Source organism: Polypterus senegalus, chromosome 12, assembly GCF_016835505.1.
Source record: "Polypterus senegalus isolate Bchr_013 chromosome 12, ASM1683550v1, whole genome shotgun sequence".
NCBI lineage: Eukaryota > Metazoa > Chordata > Cladistia > Polypteriformes > Polypteridae > Polypterus > Polypterus senegalus.
In genome coordinates, this window is record NC_053165.1 from 156923120 (window position 1) to 156940639 (window position 17520).

A 17520-nucleotide genomic window follows, 5' to 3' on the forward strand; every position below is an offset into this window, starting at 1 on the left:
GCATTTACATATGATGACGATATCATTTTTAAGATGAAATGCAGCAAAATATGTTTATTATATTAAACAGATAAAACTTTAACTTCATTTAAATAATCTATATTGTTAATAATTAAACATGTGAAGACACGGTGCCGCACGCTAGCGAGGTACAGGCTCCGTTCATGGATTGTTCCTGCCTCGTGCTGTATTCTTCAAAACCCGTACTACGAAGATATTTCAATGTTCCTTAAATGTTTTGAAGAATCGTCGTTGTAAGCTTACAGATGGCTTAACGTCTATTACAGAGCTGATTGTTGGAGAAAGAAAAGGAAGGACAGGAATTGGGGGTTAGTACATTTGAAAGACACAGTACTGCTGCAATAAATTATTTCATCGAATGTCGCGCACATTTGCTCCGCCACCTTGTTCCTATGTTTAATAACGTGCTTTAACTCCAATCATCATGAAAATGATATCACGTATACATCTTAGTATTTTAATTATTCAGAGAGCTGTAATATCACGAATGTATTGGATTCTGTGTCCTGTCGGAAGAAGAGAAAGCCCAGAAGCACGTAGTGATTCACACATAGAGCACATAGAAAATCAAATACAAAACAAAGGATTTAACGTACTACTTTAGTTACGTTGGGATTTGAGAAATTAGTAAATTAAATGATTTTAAGATGAAGTTTATGATGTTCTACTTTAATCTCGAAATTTCCACTTTAATCACGTAGTTTATTTTGTCATTAAAGTTGACATTTCATGCTTTTTTCCCCACTGTGTGCCTTTTTTTTTTCTCTGTACCCTAATAAGCTTTCATATGACACTCAGACGGCGGGCTATGACTCGCCTTTTCACAGCGACTTTGATATCTGACAACTTCTTTTTTATTTCAGGCACAGTGCGACTTTGTGAACTTGAGCTTTTGAGTTTCTCTGACATGCTGTGTCACTCGATCAACTTCCTTTTCTTGTTTATCCCACTGTTTAAACCAACAAATAGTACGTTTTTCTTTGCCTCCACTTGGTATTCGCTGAACTTCTTCTGTTTTCCCCCCCGTGCTTTTGCCATTGCCGTTTCACAAAACGCTGAGCTTAAAGGCTATTTATATTGATTTGCATATTCAAAGAGGCGTAATTCTGGGAGGAGTTGGGGCGGGACAGCAGGCGCGTGCACGTGTGTTACTTTTCACACTGACTGGGATTTATGGAGCAGAAGAACGTGGAAGTTGATGTTCGCACACATTTATGCATCTGGATTTTTTTGTGCGTAACCACATTTCAACTTTTGTCCACACGCCATGTTATCGTGTGAATTCTACGCATGCTGTTATGCATGAGGCCCCTGAACTTTTGTGCTGAAAGCGAGGATTGACACGTGGTCCATGGTAAACTTCAGCGAGGAGTTCAAAAAGAGAAAAAAATAAAAGAAGACTGGATTCCAGCACAGTCGGGACAGATAATATATGGACGTGTTGGTGGTTGCATGGACTGGTCGAGAACACCAAACCTGTGAGCTGGGGAGCACTGTTTGTGAAACGCTGAACACGGAAGACGTCGGCAGACATTGGATTACATTGCCGATATCGGATATTGTTACAGCTGACCAACTATCGCTGAGAATTGATACTCGCTAGGAAAGAAACGAAAGTGGACGCACATCCGTTGGAAACCAGAAAACGAGACCCGTCTGCTCTATTACAGCATAAGAGACCGTCAGCTGAGTAACATCACAGTCACCTTCAAGTAACAGGCCTGCAACGCTTATCTGTGGTACCTTTTACCTGACTTTTGTTTGGTTCCTTTTATTTAGTTTGGGGATTGTACTTGTTTATTGATATTTTTTTCGTTCAAAGAAATGACTGCTGGTTCAACACCGATATGGATTTCTTGGATTATTTAAGTTTATAGTTTTGTATGGATGTGTTATGTACTGTATATATGTAAATGGTTAATATATTTAAACTAAACCATTGAACTTTGGTGTTTTTTTTTTTTATATTGGCAGGCTAAGCCATATAAGGAAAAAAAAAAGGGAAATCACATTTGGCAGGTAACTATAGTATCCTTATGTGGGGTCTAGTAACAAATTGTGTAATTAATGGTAGAGTTATGTAAATTACATTAGTAACAGTAAAGGTTTGTTCCTTGAAACAGTTGTGCTGAGAACGCTAAGGTAAAAGGTTATATTTAAAGTTATTAAAGAAGGAAAAAAGAAGAACACAAACTGAACTCAGGTAAGCACCCTCAGTAAGAGCAGAATGGTGCTACGCAATTAACATAAGTACATAATCACACCCTGAACCATTCTACATACAGTATCTGATTACTAATGGTTTATTAACTTTCATTTTCAGGATGGAGAATGTACACCTTTCCTAGATATTGAAATGGAAACCTTGGAGGCACTTGGCCTTTAATTTCATAACAATCTGTCATGGTTATCCTGATTTAAAATATAAATAAACAGGCCTAGAAAAAGATATGTCTGCCGAAACACCTGAAGCAAACTAAATTTGGCACAAAAGCATTTAGTATGACGCCATTATCTTACAAGAATAATAAAATGAAGAACTTCATACAGTCGGGCGGCACGGTGGCACAGTGGTAGCGCTGCTGCCTCGCAGTTAGGCGACCCGGGTTCGCTTCGCGGGTCCTCCCTGCGTGGAGTCTGCATGTTCTCCCCGTGTCTGCGTGGGTTTCCTCCGGGCGCTCCGGTTTCCTCCCACAATCCAAAGACATGCAGGTTAGGTGGATTGGTGAGTCTAAATTGGCCCTAGTGTGTGCTTGGTGTGTGGCCTGCAGTGGGTTGGCACCCTGCCCTGGATTGGTTCCTGCCTTGTGCCCTGTGTTGGCTGGGATTGGCTCCAGCAGGCCCCCGTGACCCTGTATTCGGATTCAGCGGGTTAGAAAATGGATGGATGGATGGACTTCATACAGTCAGCAATCAATCTGACAGTGAATGCCTACTGCAGCGGTTCTCAAACGTTTCTACCTGGAATAATTCTGCTCCCCCTGCATAATATAAGATAGATGAGAATAACCCACGATACAACTAACAAAGGTGTGATACTCGTGCGGTGTCGCGGTATCCTATCATTTTTACTTTCATAAGATTTGCATGTGTTCGGCTAACTTCGATGAAATATTTGCAATTCATTTTTTTATTGTGTTTTAATAACGTTAGTTAGTAACATTTAGTAACGTGAGTAAAGTTGAAATGCCTTGTGTGGTTTTTGGTTGTAATTCTAATCCCAAAAACAAAGAATAAATTATTTATTCTTATTTAATTATTTTTTTATGTAAAGAAACGATTAAATATGTTTTAATTTTTAAAAAAATCTCGAAACGAGGACACCGATGAAGTCAATCTGCACGAGACGACAAATATTACACCGCTGTTAGTTGTATCATGAAAAAAACCCAATACGCGGTAAATTATCAAACTCAATTTGGGAAGTTTGGCTACGCTGCCAATGTGGTGCAGTCGTGCCGCATTATCGCCTGATCTACGGTTACCCGAATGTTCACGACAGATACCGATACGTCTCGAACTTTCTGGATTGAAAATACGCGACTATAAAAGCAGCAGCAGCAGCGACGTCACAGAAACAAACTTCAAATAGAAGAGGAGCTCAAATATCAAACCAAACCTGGACAGGCTCTGTACTTCAAAACATATTAGTCATTAGATCGATGCCTTAGAAATGTTTTATTTTAGTTATAATGCATTCGTTGCCTTCAATTTAAATTTGAAATAAAAATGTAAAAAATTAATTTTGATGCCATGTTCATTTATTCTGCGGTGGGTTGGCGCCCTGCCCGGGATTGGTTCCTGCCTTGCCCCCTTGTTGGCTGGGATTGGCTCCAGTAGACCCCCGTGACCCTGTGTTTGAATTCAACGGGTTGGAAAATGGATGGATGGATGTCATTTATTCGACGCCGGGGCGTGCCCCCCAGTTTGAGAACCACTGGCCTACTGGAAGATTTGTTGATTTTATGAATATATTAAATCTGTTTTGGTAACATGACATGCTCTAAACCCTGCATCCAGTTTTGAAGTTGGGAGGAACATTGAATCTGAAAACGAAATATTCACAATGCAGATGACGCGTTTTGTTTTTTTTTTCCTGCATCTGTGACATAAAAAGGCCTGAAACATACAGAGACTAGAAAGGTGAGAGAACACCGTCACGTGCGTTGATTTGCATGATAATGGCAGACACTCACCTGCTCTTCTTCACTGTTGATAACAACTAGTGTGGCTTTGTGGTTTGCACAGAACTCTTTGGAACTGAACCAGTCATTTCTCTCCAATACAAAGTAGTAACAGCTCTCTTTAAAAGCCAGCCAATTAGCACCGCATGGAAGACAGGAGGACACTGAAAAAGGATTATACATGTTAAGTATCCTGGTTATCTGGGACCATCTAAATATTTTTATTCTGGTGTGCTCAGAGCATACAAGTGGCCATATGGTTCTTCTACCACTACTTTACATAATGCAGTCGAATGGAAATACCTATAGGGTGGTCCAGATCTAATTATGCAATTTTCATTACGCTTTAACTTATTAAGTTTATTACATAGAAAATCACCCGAAAAATCCCGGACCATCGAGAAGTGTGCGAACTGACGACATGAAGAATCGTCTTCGTGCCAAACTGGAATCGTCCCCGCATAAATCAAAGTCATCCAGATGATCTGGATCTGCATAATTAGATCTGGACCACCCTGTAGAATCCTAAGTCAGCTTTGAAATTTTAGTAGACCTACTGCATACTTTGAGGTCGATAAGAACAAAGAGGACAACAACATTTAGGAATTGTCGACCACAACTCTCACACCCAGTGCGATGCTGTTTAATGTTCAGAGCTCTGCTCTTTGTGACGTACAGAATCCTACCTTCTCCATTCTTGTTCTGCTGACAGGTATGTTTCCGTGGTAGTATTTCTATTACGCTTTGCAGATCTAAAAGGAAGTCGGAGAAAAGAGCAGTTGGAAAGAACGTATCAAGACACAAAGAGAAGACCAAGGTGCACAGAGATTAGCACAGTAGCACTGAGTGTCAGATTTTGAATGGATGCACATTCATCAATCAGTGTATGCATTGATGTTCTACACAAGCTAACTGGTGAGGAGGAGCACAGAAATCAAGCAAACTGAATTGTTGAATGCAGATTTCATAGAACAAGCATCTGTGTACATTTTATGGGTTAATAATGCAATATAAAGCAAAGCAAAGTAAGAAGGTATTTCATCTAAAAATACTAATGGCTAAAAGTTCTTCTAAATTTTTCTGTAGGGGGCTGAATGTATCCAGAATGAGGAGCACTCATGCCTGTTGTGACAGCTCAACCCAGCTGGGATGCCTAAAGAATAAAAGGATTTGGGAAGGCAGCTACTTGTAGACACTGCTTCCCCCAGAGAGTTAGATGGCAGCTTCCCTGGACTGTAGAAGTGCATTATGGGACATGGAGTTTAACAACACAGCCCTGCTGGGTACTGTGGGTGTCACCAGGGGACGCTGCAAGAGGACCGGAGGAGTCATGCCTCATCCATAGCCTGGAAGTACTCTCAAGTCAAGAGGATGGAAGCTCCGAAGTACTGACCTGGAAGTGCTGGCAAGTCACAGGGATGGAAGGACAGAAGCACTTCTGGGTCAAGAACTATTTGGTCATAGTACAGAAACGGCACTAACACGGGTTGTAAATGACATTCTGATATCCTCTGATGAAGGAAACTCCACTGTAATTATGTTGTTGGACTGAAGTGCAGCGTTTGACACCATTGACCATTCTATTTTACTGCACAGACTAGAAAACGATGTTGGGCTTACAGGCCCCGTGCTCGCTTGGTTCAATTCTTATTTATCAAATCGATTCCAGTATGTACAGAAATGTGCTGACAGGACTCCATCATTTTACACAGAAGTTCAATATGGTGTCCCGCAGGGCTCAGTACTGGGACCTTTACTGTTTTCACTTTACAGGCTTCCACTGGGATCTCTCATTAGGAAACATAATGTTAATTTTCACTCGTATGCAGATGACACCCAGTTATACCTTTCATTTAAATCAAATGAAGTTTCTCCGATGTTGTCTTTAATTAGTTGTGTTAGTGAATTAAAGGAATGGATGAATGAGAACTAATTGTCTTTAAATACATATAAAACAGAGATGTTAATTGTTGGAGGGAATGACGCTGATCACAGCAATATTTTGTCGTCATTTAACTCAGTTGGAATCCCAATTAATTTTACTGAATCAGCCCGCAATCTCGGAGTTATCTTTGATTCTAGCAGGTCATTTAAAGCGCATATTACAAAGTCGTCCAAAACATGTTTTTTCCATCTTAAAAATGTTAGGAAATTAAGGCGCTTTCTAAATAAACAGGATTGTGAGAAATTAATTCCTGCATTTATCTCTAGTAGGATTGACTACTGCAATGCTGCGAGATCACTGGATGTTCAAACTGTTCTCTATACAGCCTCCAGTTAATCCAAAATGCGGCTGCAAGAATTATTACAAGAACAAGAAAATATGAACACATAACCCCAGTTCTTAAATCTTTACACTGGCTCCCAGTTAAGTTTAGGGCAGATTTCAAAATCCTCCTTTTAACATATAAAGCATTAAATGGCCAAGGTCCGGCTTACTTGTCTGAACTTATCATGACTTACAAACCTGAGCGCACATTAAAATCTCAAGATGCCGGTCTGCTTAGGATTCCAAGGATTAATAAAATAACAGAGGGAGGTCGAGCTTTTAGTTACAGGGCCCCTAAACTGTGGAGTGGTCTTCCTGCTTCTATAAGAGATGCCCCTTCAGTCTCAGCCTTTAAATCCCGGCTGAAGACTCACTACTTCAGTTTAGCACACCCTGACTAGAGCTGCTGATTAACTGAACAGACTGCATCTCTGTTGTTAGTCATTAGCACTAAAACATAAGTAACATGATAATTATATTTGAATACTAACCCTCACCTATTCTGTTTCTTTTCTCTGTACCCAAATGTGGCCATTGGTGCCACGGCCCACCTGCCATGTTGTTTGCCTGCCTGTGGTAAAGTCATCCCTGATGGAGGATTGCAGGAATCGTGGGAAAGAGGGGTCCTTTCATCGGAGCAACATTTCAGCCGTGGCATGGCCAAATGGGGAGGCAGCTTGATGGATGAGGTCTCCAGGACTCTTAAAATATCCAAACCTAATTATGTCATATCATCTACTGTTAAACCGTACTTCTAAAATGTTTATTATTATGCTGTCTTAAGGATTTGTTCTGTTCTGTGTATTGTATTGTATTGTATTGTATTGTATTGTATTGACCCCCTTCTTTTGACACCCACTGCACGCCCAACCTACCTGGAAAGGGGTCTCTCTTTGAACTGCCTTTCCCGAGGTTTCTTCCATTTTTCCCTACAAGGTTTTTTTGGGAGTTTTTCCTTGTTTTCTTAGAGAGTCAAGGCTGGGGGGCTGTCAAGAGGCGGGGCCTATTAAAGCCCATTGCGGCACTTCCTGTGTGATTTTGGGCTATACAACAAATAAACTGTATTGTATTGTATTGTATTTAAAGGACTGCTGGGAAGCCAGCAAGCGAGCCAGAGTCTGGAGGAGGTGGACAACGCTTGCTGGGAGGTGTGGAGGGGAGGATTGTGTTTATTGTGTTTATTTAATTACCTGTTTACTGTGGATAAACTGTGACAGCACAGTTTCAAGAAGAAAAAGTATTAAAATACTTCTTGTTGCTATTACCTCGTGTCCTGAGCGTCTGTCTGTTGGGGTTAAAGAAGCGACAGCGACCCCTGGTGTCTTGCACTGCTTATTTAACTCGACTGATTTATTCCTTTTGAAGACCCACTTTGCGTGTTTCTTTGACTCTCAGGTGGGATTTCTGGTACTAACCCTGCCCTTTAGTGGTCCTTGAAGGCAGGGGTTCCTGTTGTCAGATTTAACAGTTTGTACGTCCATCCATAGTTTTAGACTCCATCACAAGTTTTATACTGCAGCTTCGGCAAAGTTTCAGATCATTTTTAAATATGGTGGTGGATAATAGTAAATTATCATAACCTGTTTCATTGGACCTCAACCTGCTCTGGCCTTAAATTGCTTTTAATTAACTGTAGTTATTATTTGAATTGGTTGTAACTTTCTTGTAATCTTTCTTTTCATGGAGCCCAGAAAAATGTAGTCTGCCTCTCAATGCTTACATACTTACAAATTATGAGCAGATTTTGAGAGGATTTCTATGAAAATGAAATTGTTTGTATTTGCCTATGGTATGATCATTTTAAGAATGTGGCTGACTTAGGGCGATTGGAAATGTAACTTTTACACAGGTCAGCAACCTAAACTATTTTCACATTTTCTTGTCTCAGATTTGAAACTTAAAGGATTTTTTTCCAAATACCTTACCAAACAGTGTATATCGTTCCCAGGACCAAGGCTCGTCTTACTAATAATTTGGCTGCTTCCTGAAGCTTATTACCAGATCCCCTTAAAGCTTTAAGAGCACCTTTATTACCAGAAAGTATCGCTCATTTACAAGAACCATTTTTAAACGACATGTATTGCTTTGGTGAACACTGCATTAGCCATATTTTCCCAGAGGCCACAGTACCTTTTTCAGTCCGGAAGTCAGACATATTATCCAGGATCTGCCTGTAGTAGGAAACTGGAAAAAGAGGTAAAAGATAATTAAATGAAAGAATTAACTTACAGTATCAATCAACAATTTCTTATGAACATATCAGTCTATAGGGTGGTCCAGATCTAATTATCCAATTTCCATTACGCTATAACTTATTAAGTTTATTACATAAATAATCACTCAAAAAATCCCGGACCATCGAGAAGTGTGCGAACTGACGACATGAAGAATCATCTTCGCGCCGAACTGGAATCATCCCCAAATAAATCAAAGTCATCTAGACGATCCGGATCTGCATAATTAGATCTGGACCACCCTGTAGATCAGGGATCTCAAACTCCAGTCCTGGAGGACCGCAGTGGCTGCAGGTTTTCATTCTAACCCTTTTCTTAATCAGTGACCTGTTTTTGCTGCTAATTAACTTCTTTTTAATTCATTGCAATTGACTTTCTCTTGAAGACTCAGAACCCTCAATTGTTTCTTTTTCCTTAATTAGCTGCCAAACAATAATGAGATATAAAATGAGCCAAAACATGACCAGCAAACGGTGGTGGTGAAAATAAAAAGGGTCAAGGTCTCAGTAATGTTGATCTGCTCAGGAGCCCAAAAACATTTGAACAGTGCCCTTAGAAAAGTAAAGATAAAATCAACAATTTTGAAAATGTATCCTATTGCAACAAGCCATGAAAGTAAAGAACGGGTTTAATTAGCGACAAGAATCAGGGCCTAATTAAGCAACTGGTTGGAGTGAAATTGGTTGGAGTTTGAGGCCCTGATTTAGTTGATCTTTTGTTGGCTCCGTCACTTCACATGTCATTTCTGTTTAACTCTTTCAGGGCTGATGTCGACTTTTGTCAACAGGAGGGGTTGACGGTGGTAATCAACTGTAAACGGAGACAAATCCCGCCGTTATTGCTTTAGTTGGACTCTCTTTGGTAGGATGAAAGTTAGCTTCACTGGTTTGACCAAGATCCCCTACCATCACGTGAGTAGCGAGGCACAAACAACGACAAAAATGGCATCGATATCTGGCGAGAGATCAAGGCCAATGCTCTGTGCACGATGTTTTGCATATTATCACTGAACTGGATTCTGACTTGTCGGACTCTGATTTTAATACAAGCGATCGAAAATGAATGTGAGGTACCAGCATCAGCTGGTCGTGGTGCTGAACGGGTTCATGTAGCCGACGCACCTTCGGCAACATTCGCCTGCCTGGACCGCCACTTACAATGATGAGAAGTGCAAACCAGATTGTGATGCACCGTGAACGCCACTGCCGCTCTCACACCCCGCAAACACAGCTGCGCATTCCTGGTGAACTGGCAGCCAAAGCACAAAGCAACAGATACTTTGTTGTGATTTTTGTGTTTTTTGGAAAAAAGTATTCAGCCCTCAAAAAGTTAAGGGGAGATGTGAAGAAATTCAGAGGAACGATGAAGAAATTTCGGGGGAACAAATCTTAAAAAAACAAGTCATTTAAAATGAATTCAAAAGAAGTTAATTAGCAGCAAAAACAGGTCACTAATTAAGAAAAGGGTTAGAATGAAAACCTGCGGCCACTGCGCCCCTCCAGGACTGGAGTTGGGGACCCCTGTTCTAGACAGAAAACTGAAGCTACTTCTTTGATAGGAGGAGTGAAGCACCCAGCGATCCTACCCAACCACCCACCCTATTCCAGTTCAGGTTGTTATGATTTAGGGTTTAATTTCTATATTCTCTTTTTTTTACATTAACTGTCCACTTTAATGATAAAAGTTCTTAAGATGTATATTTTCATTTATTTTTGCAGCACTATTTTTTTTATTATAGGCACCAAACAGAGTGACAAGAGGTCTGTGCCTACCCTTGCAGCAGTAGGCACAAGGCAGGAACCAAAACTACATGATGCACCAATCTAACACTCACTCTTATGGGGCTGGTTTGAATTCACCAATCATCCATAACTCCAGGACTTTGGGATTTGGGAGAAACACTTGAATACCTGGGGGAAAACCCAGACAGGCACAGGTAGATATGCAAATTCCATTCCAAACAGACTACGACCAAACTGGGAATGCAAGCCAAAAGCTGTGAGGCAGCAGTGCTAACCAGTGCACCAGTGTGACACCCAGAGCCAACACCGCAGAGAGAAGAATCCAATAAGCATACGGTATATGCTGTGTTTCAATTGGAATTTGTTTTAGTATGTACAGGTTCACAAGTCATCAGCGTAACAGTGGAAGCTAATGTTCTATTTACGAAAGATATTCCCGAAGGAAAAGGGGTAAATAATGAAAAGGAGGGGCCCCGGGACAGAGCCCACCTGATGTAACAGCGATGGGTTGGGATGTGAAAGTGTTAAGCTGAATCATGCTGTGAATCATGTTTAATAATAATAATAATACATTTTATTTATTTGTAGGTGCCTTTCTAAACACTCAAGGACACCGAACAATAGACAAGACACAGATTATAAACAAAAGTATAATACAGAAGTTAAAATCAGACAGAGCAATTGTAACCAAAAAGAAAAAGCCGTCTTAAACAGATGAGTTTTAAGTTTAGATTTGAAAAGTGAAAATGATTCAATATTTCTAAGCTCAGGTGGTAGTGAGTTCCAGAGCTGGGGAGCAGAGCAACTGAATGCTGTGCCCCCCATGGTGGTAAGACGGACAAAGGGGACAGTCAAGTGGGTGGATGAAGAGGATCTAAGGGTACGGGAGGGAATGGCAACATGGAGGAGTTCGGACAGATATGGAGGGGCGAGGTTGTGGAGAGCCTTAAATGTTAGTAGGAGACTTTTGAATTGAATTCGGAACTGAACTGGAAACCAGTGAAGCTGCTGCAAGACGGGAATGATATGGTGAATAGAGGGGGCTCTAGAAATGAATGCGGGCGTGCTGAATTCAGTTGATGCTTATAAAGAGATTTCCGAGAAAGACCAAAGGAAAGGGAATTACAATAATCTAGACGAGAAGTGACAAGGCTGTGATCAAGAATAGCCGTGGTGTGGGGAGTGAGGGAGGGGCGAATACGATTAATGTTACGTAGATGGAAATACGCAGACCGGGAGATGTTATTGATGTGGGACTGAAAAGACAGAGTCCTATCAAGGATGACACCCAGACTCTTAACCTGTGGGGAAGGGGAGACAGAGGAATTATCATTTAACAAATGATAAATGATCAGTTTTAGATAATGTTGATTTTTTACCAATGAGGAGCACCTCAGTTTTGTCACGATCTAATTTAAGAAAGTTTGAAGAAAACCAGGATTTGATTTCTGCTATGCAATTAATAAGCAAGGAGGGTGGAAAGGAAAAAGTAGGTTTGCTCCTGAGGTAGAGCTGGGTGTCATCAGTGTAACAGTGGAAGCTAATGTTACACTTACGAAAGATACTGCCAAGGGGAAGGAGGTAAGTAATGAAAAGAAGGGGTCCCAGGACAGAGCCCACCTGAAGTAAACAGCGATGGGTTGGGATGTGAAAATGTTAAGCTGAACAAACCGAGTGCGGCCTGAGAGGTAGGATCTGTACCAGTCTAAGGGAGTGTGGGTAATGCCAATCGAAGGTAATCTACTGAGAAGAGTCGTGTGACAAATGGTGTCAAAGGCTGCACTCAGATCAGATCAGGGAGGATGAGAATAGGAATGAAACCAGAATCAGCTGCCATATGGAGGTCATTAGTCATTTTTATAAGTGCCGTTTCTGTACTGTGGAGGGGACGAAAACCAGACTGGAACTGCTCATACAGATTATTTTGAGATAAATGAGAAAGAAGTTGAATAGCCACTATTTTTTCAAGAATTTTGGAAATGAAGGGTAGATTAGAAATAGGACGAAAATTACTGAAATTAGTCGGATCGGCACTGGGTTTTTTCAGTATTGGGGTTATTGCAGCAGTTTTAAAATATGAAGGAACAGGACCAGTAGTGAGAGAAGAGTGGATTATAGCAGAGATAAGGGGGACCAGAGAGGGGAGGCAGAACTGTAGGGAGGGGGTCCAGTTGACAGGTGGATGGCTTAGACTTACAGACGAGATCTGAGATTTCTGAGAAGGTAGGAAGCTGAAAAGAGGAAAATGAGTGAGTTGGTGGGTGAAATTCCAGCTGCTGGTCCCAAACACTTTAACTGGTCCAAGAAGAAAAACAAATGACTGAATAATAAAAAGGCGTGCAAGACTAGATGACAATAGTAGAGACATGACTTGCTTGTTTCATCCTGTCTACCAGGGGAGCTCACATTCTCTCACATGGACACTCTATCTCTCATCTTGTGCTGTTTCATTTTCTTTTGCTGTTTCTTACAATTTTTCACGATCCAGGTAATACATCTATCCAGGGTCATAGACGGTCAGATTGTACAGCAGCAGCAAAGAGATATTCAGGACTGACTGACAGGAAAACATGTGCACCACTCCAAATTCCCTCGCACGGGGCTTATTTAAATTTGTACACTAACCTAACATACACAGGTTGGGAACATGGAATAAAAAAGTAAAAAAAAAAAAGCAGAGAAAACACTCACGGCCCAAATGGGAATGAGCAAACTCTGAATATGAAGTTACCAGACTAAGACATGTGCGCAGGTTCCTGGAATGGTAAGCAAACTAAAACACAAAATGTGCCACATTTGGGCCCCCTCAAAGTCATTTCTGTGCACCCAAAAATTGGAAGCATCCCCACAATTACAAAATAGTTTCCAATGGCCTAAATCTGTGTATAATAGCATGAAGGAATTAAAACTTACTGTTTTCTTGTTGTAACAAAAGCTGCTCGCTTAATCCAGGGAAGATTTCTGCTTCCGATTTTGCAAGCATGGCTTGAACTGAAATCAGGAAATATGGAGGGGTTAGCAGAAGATCCTAAAACTGGTGCCAAAAGTAAATTTGTGAAGCCTTGGTCATATTAGCCAGAAATATTCACTTGCTTAATACGGCTTTATCGTAGCTACATTTTAGTTGTATCCCTTTTACAATGTATGGGCATTGAATTATCATTTTCCTCTGGGTTCTCCAATTCCTCACTACAACAAGAACAACATTTATTTCTACAGCACATTTTCATACAAATAATGGAGCTCAAAGTGCTTTACATGATGAAGAAAAGAGAAAAAATGACAAAATAAATAAGAATTAAAATTAGGGAACACTAATTAACATAGAATAAAAGTAAGGTCCGATGGCCAGAGAGGACAGAAAAAAAAAACTCCAGACAGCTAGAGAAAAAAATAAAATCTGCAGGGGGTCCAAGGCCACGAGACCACCCAGCCAGCCCCCTCTAGGCATTCTACCTAACATAAATACTCTCAGTCAGCCCTCAGGGTTTTCAGGCTTCACATGGAAGAACTTAATGTTGATGGGCATGTGGACCTCTGGCCTTTAATCCATTAATGTAGGGACATCACGGTGCTTTGATCAGGTGGTGGTGGTGCAGGTCGCCACCACAAAAAAAAACAGAAAAAGAACAGAAGAGAAAGTAGGGGTTAATAGGGATTTTGGAGCCACCATGAATAATAATGATAATTAATTGAATATACAGAGCATCAGGATTAAACTAAGATGAAGCTGTGAGAAAGCCATGTTAAAGTAATGTGTTTTCAGCAGTTTTTTTAAAGTGCCCCACTGTATTAACCTGGTGAATTCCTATCGGTCAGCTATTCCAGATTTGAGGTGCATAACAGCAGAAGGTCGCCCGCCTCACCACTTCTTTTAGGTTTTGCTCTTGGAATTCTAAGCAGACCCTCATTTGAAGATCTAAGGTTACGATTTGGAGTGTAAGGTGTCAGACATTCTGATATATAAGATGGAGCAGATTATTTAAGGCTTTGTAAACCATCAGCAGTATTTTAAATTCAATTCTAAATGACACAGGTAACCAGTGTAACGACGCTAAGACTGGCGTGATGTGCTCGGATTTTCTTTTCCTAGTTAAGATCCTAGCAGCTGCATTCTGCACTTGTTGCAATCGATTGATGTCTTTTGATTGTCGATGGATGTCTACACTAATCTGTACTATTCTCTGTTGTCTTTTCCAGTTCTTCTATGGTGGCGATCTGTGCCACCACCAACTGATCAAGATACCATACTGCCCCCAGTGTTTATGGATTGAATGGCGGGTGTCCCAGAGGTCCACATGACCATCATCATCAATTTCTTCCATGTGAAGTCTGAAAACCATGAGAGCTGATTTAGAACATCTATGTTAGATAGAGGCGGCACGGTGACGCTGTGGGTAGCGCTGCTGCCTCGCAGTTAGGAGACCCAGGTTCGCTTCCCGGGTGCTCCCTGCGTGGAGTTTGCGTGTTGTCTGCGTGGGTTTCCTCCAACAGTCCAAAGACATGCAGGTTAGGTACATTGGCTATCCTAAATTGTTCCTAGTATTTGCTTGGTGTGTGTGTGTGTGTCCTGCAGTGGGCTGGCACCCTGCCCACAGTTTGTTTCCTGCCCTGCGCCCTGTGTTGGCTGGCGAGCCTGTCACCAAAGTGAAACCACTGACGAAAGACAAACGAGAGAGAAACTCGCTTGATAGACAAGGGGGCCGAGCATGTCCACAAAATGAAACCGCCGACTCTGCATTTCAGTTTTTTTTTCTGACAATTTCAATAGCTTCTAGGAGCCCGGGCTTTTTGCAGCATGGGCTTACACAGCTGGTATATAATAGTTGCAAATACATAGTGTATAGAATTATATATCTATGTTGTCTGCTAAGCATTGTATACTTTATTTTTCTAAAGCACTTTATTGAATTTGTTAAAAGCAAATAACATTTCATACAAGGAAGTTACAAATTTTACAAAACTAAGTTCACATCAGATCAACCCTACCCATGAGAAAGAGAGCTAGGATAACAGAATACTTGATTTATTTCATTGTAGTAGTTGGCAGGTGAGGGGACGCTGGCGCACGCAAGTTGCTGCCGCTCCTCCCTGTTAACAACAATTTTCACAAAATTCGCCTTTATTCTACACTTTCTCACGCTTGTTTTATTTCTTTTACTGTACGTATAGTTCGTGGATACAGCCGACTTGAATTGCATGGATTTGGCTTAATATTTACAGATTTTATGGACTCTACTTTGACTGGGAACAGCTGAGTCTGTGGATCGCGGGACGAGACCTACGAACATTTCTTTGTACCTGGCGATCTATGACCTCGGGATGATCTGTCTCCGGGATTATATTCGCTATGCTGATCTGCTCCCGATTCATTTTACAGTACTGTACGACTGGGATCTGATCTGATGCTCATACTAACCTGGCTTATGGCTCCGGGGCGATCACGCATGAATTTACCAAGCGTTACTGTTTGTGGCTGTGTATTGGAACCTGCAAATCCTGCTACCTCCTCCTGCTATGCTTTCTGCTGCTTTGCTATCGCCGTTCATCTCATCTGACAGACTAAAGAGATCGTTTCTCCCCCACACTATGAGACTCTTCAATTCCACCCGGGGGAGTAAATGCGAACATTAATTTTATTTTAATTCTTTTCATTTTTATTACTATTTAATTTAATATTGTTTCTTTGTATCAGTATACTGCTGCTGGATTATGTGAATTTCCCCTTGGGATTAATAAAGTATCTATCTATCTATCTATCTATTATATAGTGCCTTTCACATCTATCTATCTATCTAATCCAAATGGTTCCACTATGCTGCGCTGCTTCTCCACTGCTTTTTTAGATAAGTATTGCCAAGTATCATGCTAAAATACTCTCATGACAAACTCCTTCTTATTAAACAGTTTGTCCAGAGCAAATGGTCTGATTGGAACATCCTAAAAGACGCCGGTATTTTGCAGCGCCCGAAATATATACATCGCGGGTCAGGTCGCCGCCACCGCCGGGCTGCGAATGAAAAGACAACCGGCAGCATTTGCTCAGGAATAAGCCTTCCTTCTCATGGCCCTGGAAATACAAGTGTCAGTGTGCCAAATTTACATTGTGTGGAAATAAACCCTGATCACAGCTCTGTGCAAAAGATGCCTCATTGACTAACATTGCTCTGTTTAACTCAAGATCTCTTAATGGCAAAGCATTGGTGCTGTCAGAACTCATCACTGACACCAAACTTGATATACTGTGTCTAACGGAGACTTGGCAAAAACCAAACGAATTGACGTCTCTCACGGAGGCGACTCCACCTGGTTTCACTTTCCATACAGAACCTCGCAGCTCTAGACAAGGAGGCGGGCTAGCGGTAATTATCAGAGCAGACTTAAATATCAAACGAATCCCAATTGACTGTCCACTGTCTTTTGAGTGCCTGGCTCTTAAACTAATAACGGAAACAGGTCCTGTCTCACTCATTGTTCTTTATCGTCCCCCAAAATACAATGCATCCTTCTTATCTGATCTGATTGAACTTTTAACCCACCTAAGCTCTTACTCTCAGAGAATTATCCTTCTTGGTGATTTCAACATCCATATTGACATTACTACATCTAAACTGAGAAATGAATTCCTATCCTTACTGGACTGTTTTGACTTGACACAACATGTTGATTTTCCCACCCACTCTGGTGGTCATATATTGGATCTGATCTGCACTTCTGGACTATCTGTTGCCAATATTTACAGCACTGATTTGGGACTCTCTGACCATAAAGCAGTATTTTTTACTGTCTCACTGCCTTTACCTCCTCTTACCTGTAAACGACAAATTTCTTACAGAAACCTTAAAAATATCTGTCCCTCTATCCTTTCTGGATCCATTTCTGATCTTTTACTGTCTGCACCTATTCCGTCAACACTAGATAGTCTTGTTGACCACTATAACTCAGCCCTTCATTCAGCATTAGATAAAACAGCTCCTTTAAAACATAAGGAGGTTTCCTTTAAACGTTCAGCTCCTTGGTATAACTCAGAATTGCGATCTATGAAAGCAGCTGGCCGACGCCTTGAGAGA

The 17520-nt window shown here is 41.0% G+C and overlaps 1 protein-coding gene across 2 annotated transcripts in view; it reads right to left on the reverse strand.

The window, feature by feature from the left end:
- LOC120541211 (C-type lectin domain family 4 member G-like) overlaps positions 1–17520 on the reverse strand; it is a 42123-nt gene that overhangs the window by 8587 nt on the left and 16016 nt on the right. For both annotated transcript variants that reach the window (XM_039772639.1, XM_039772640.1), the window contains exons 4-7: positions 13364–13441; positions 8605–8658; positions 4892–4957; positions 4218–4369 (exon numbers count right to left, since the gene is read on the reverse strand). In XM_039772639.1, coding sequence (XP_039628573.1) covers positions 4218–4369; positions 4892–4957; positions 8605–8658; positions 13364–13441 — 350 coding nt within the window. The remainder of the gene's footprint in view (positions 1–4217; positions 4370–4891; positions 4958–8604; positions 8659–13363; positions 13442–17520) is intronic.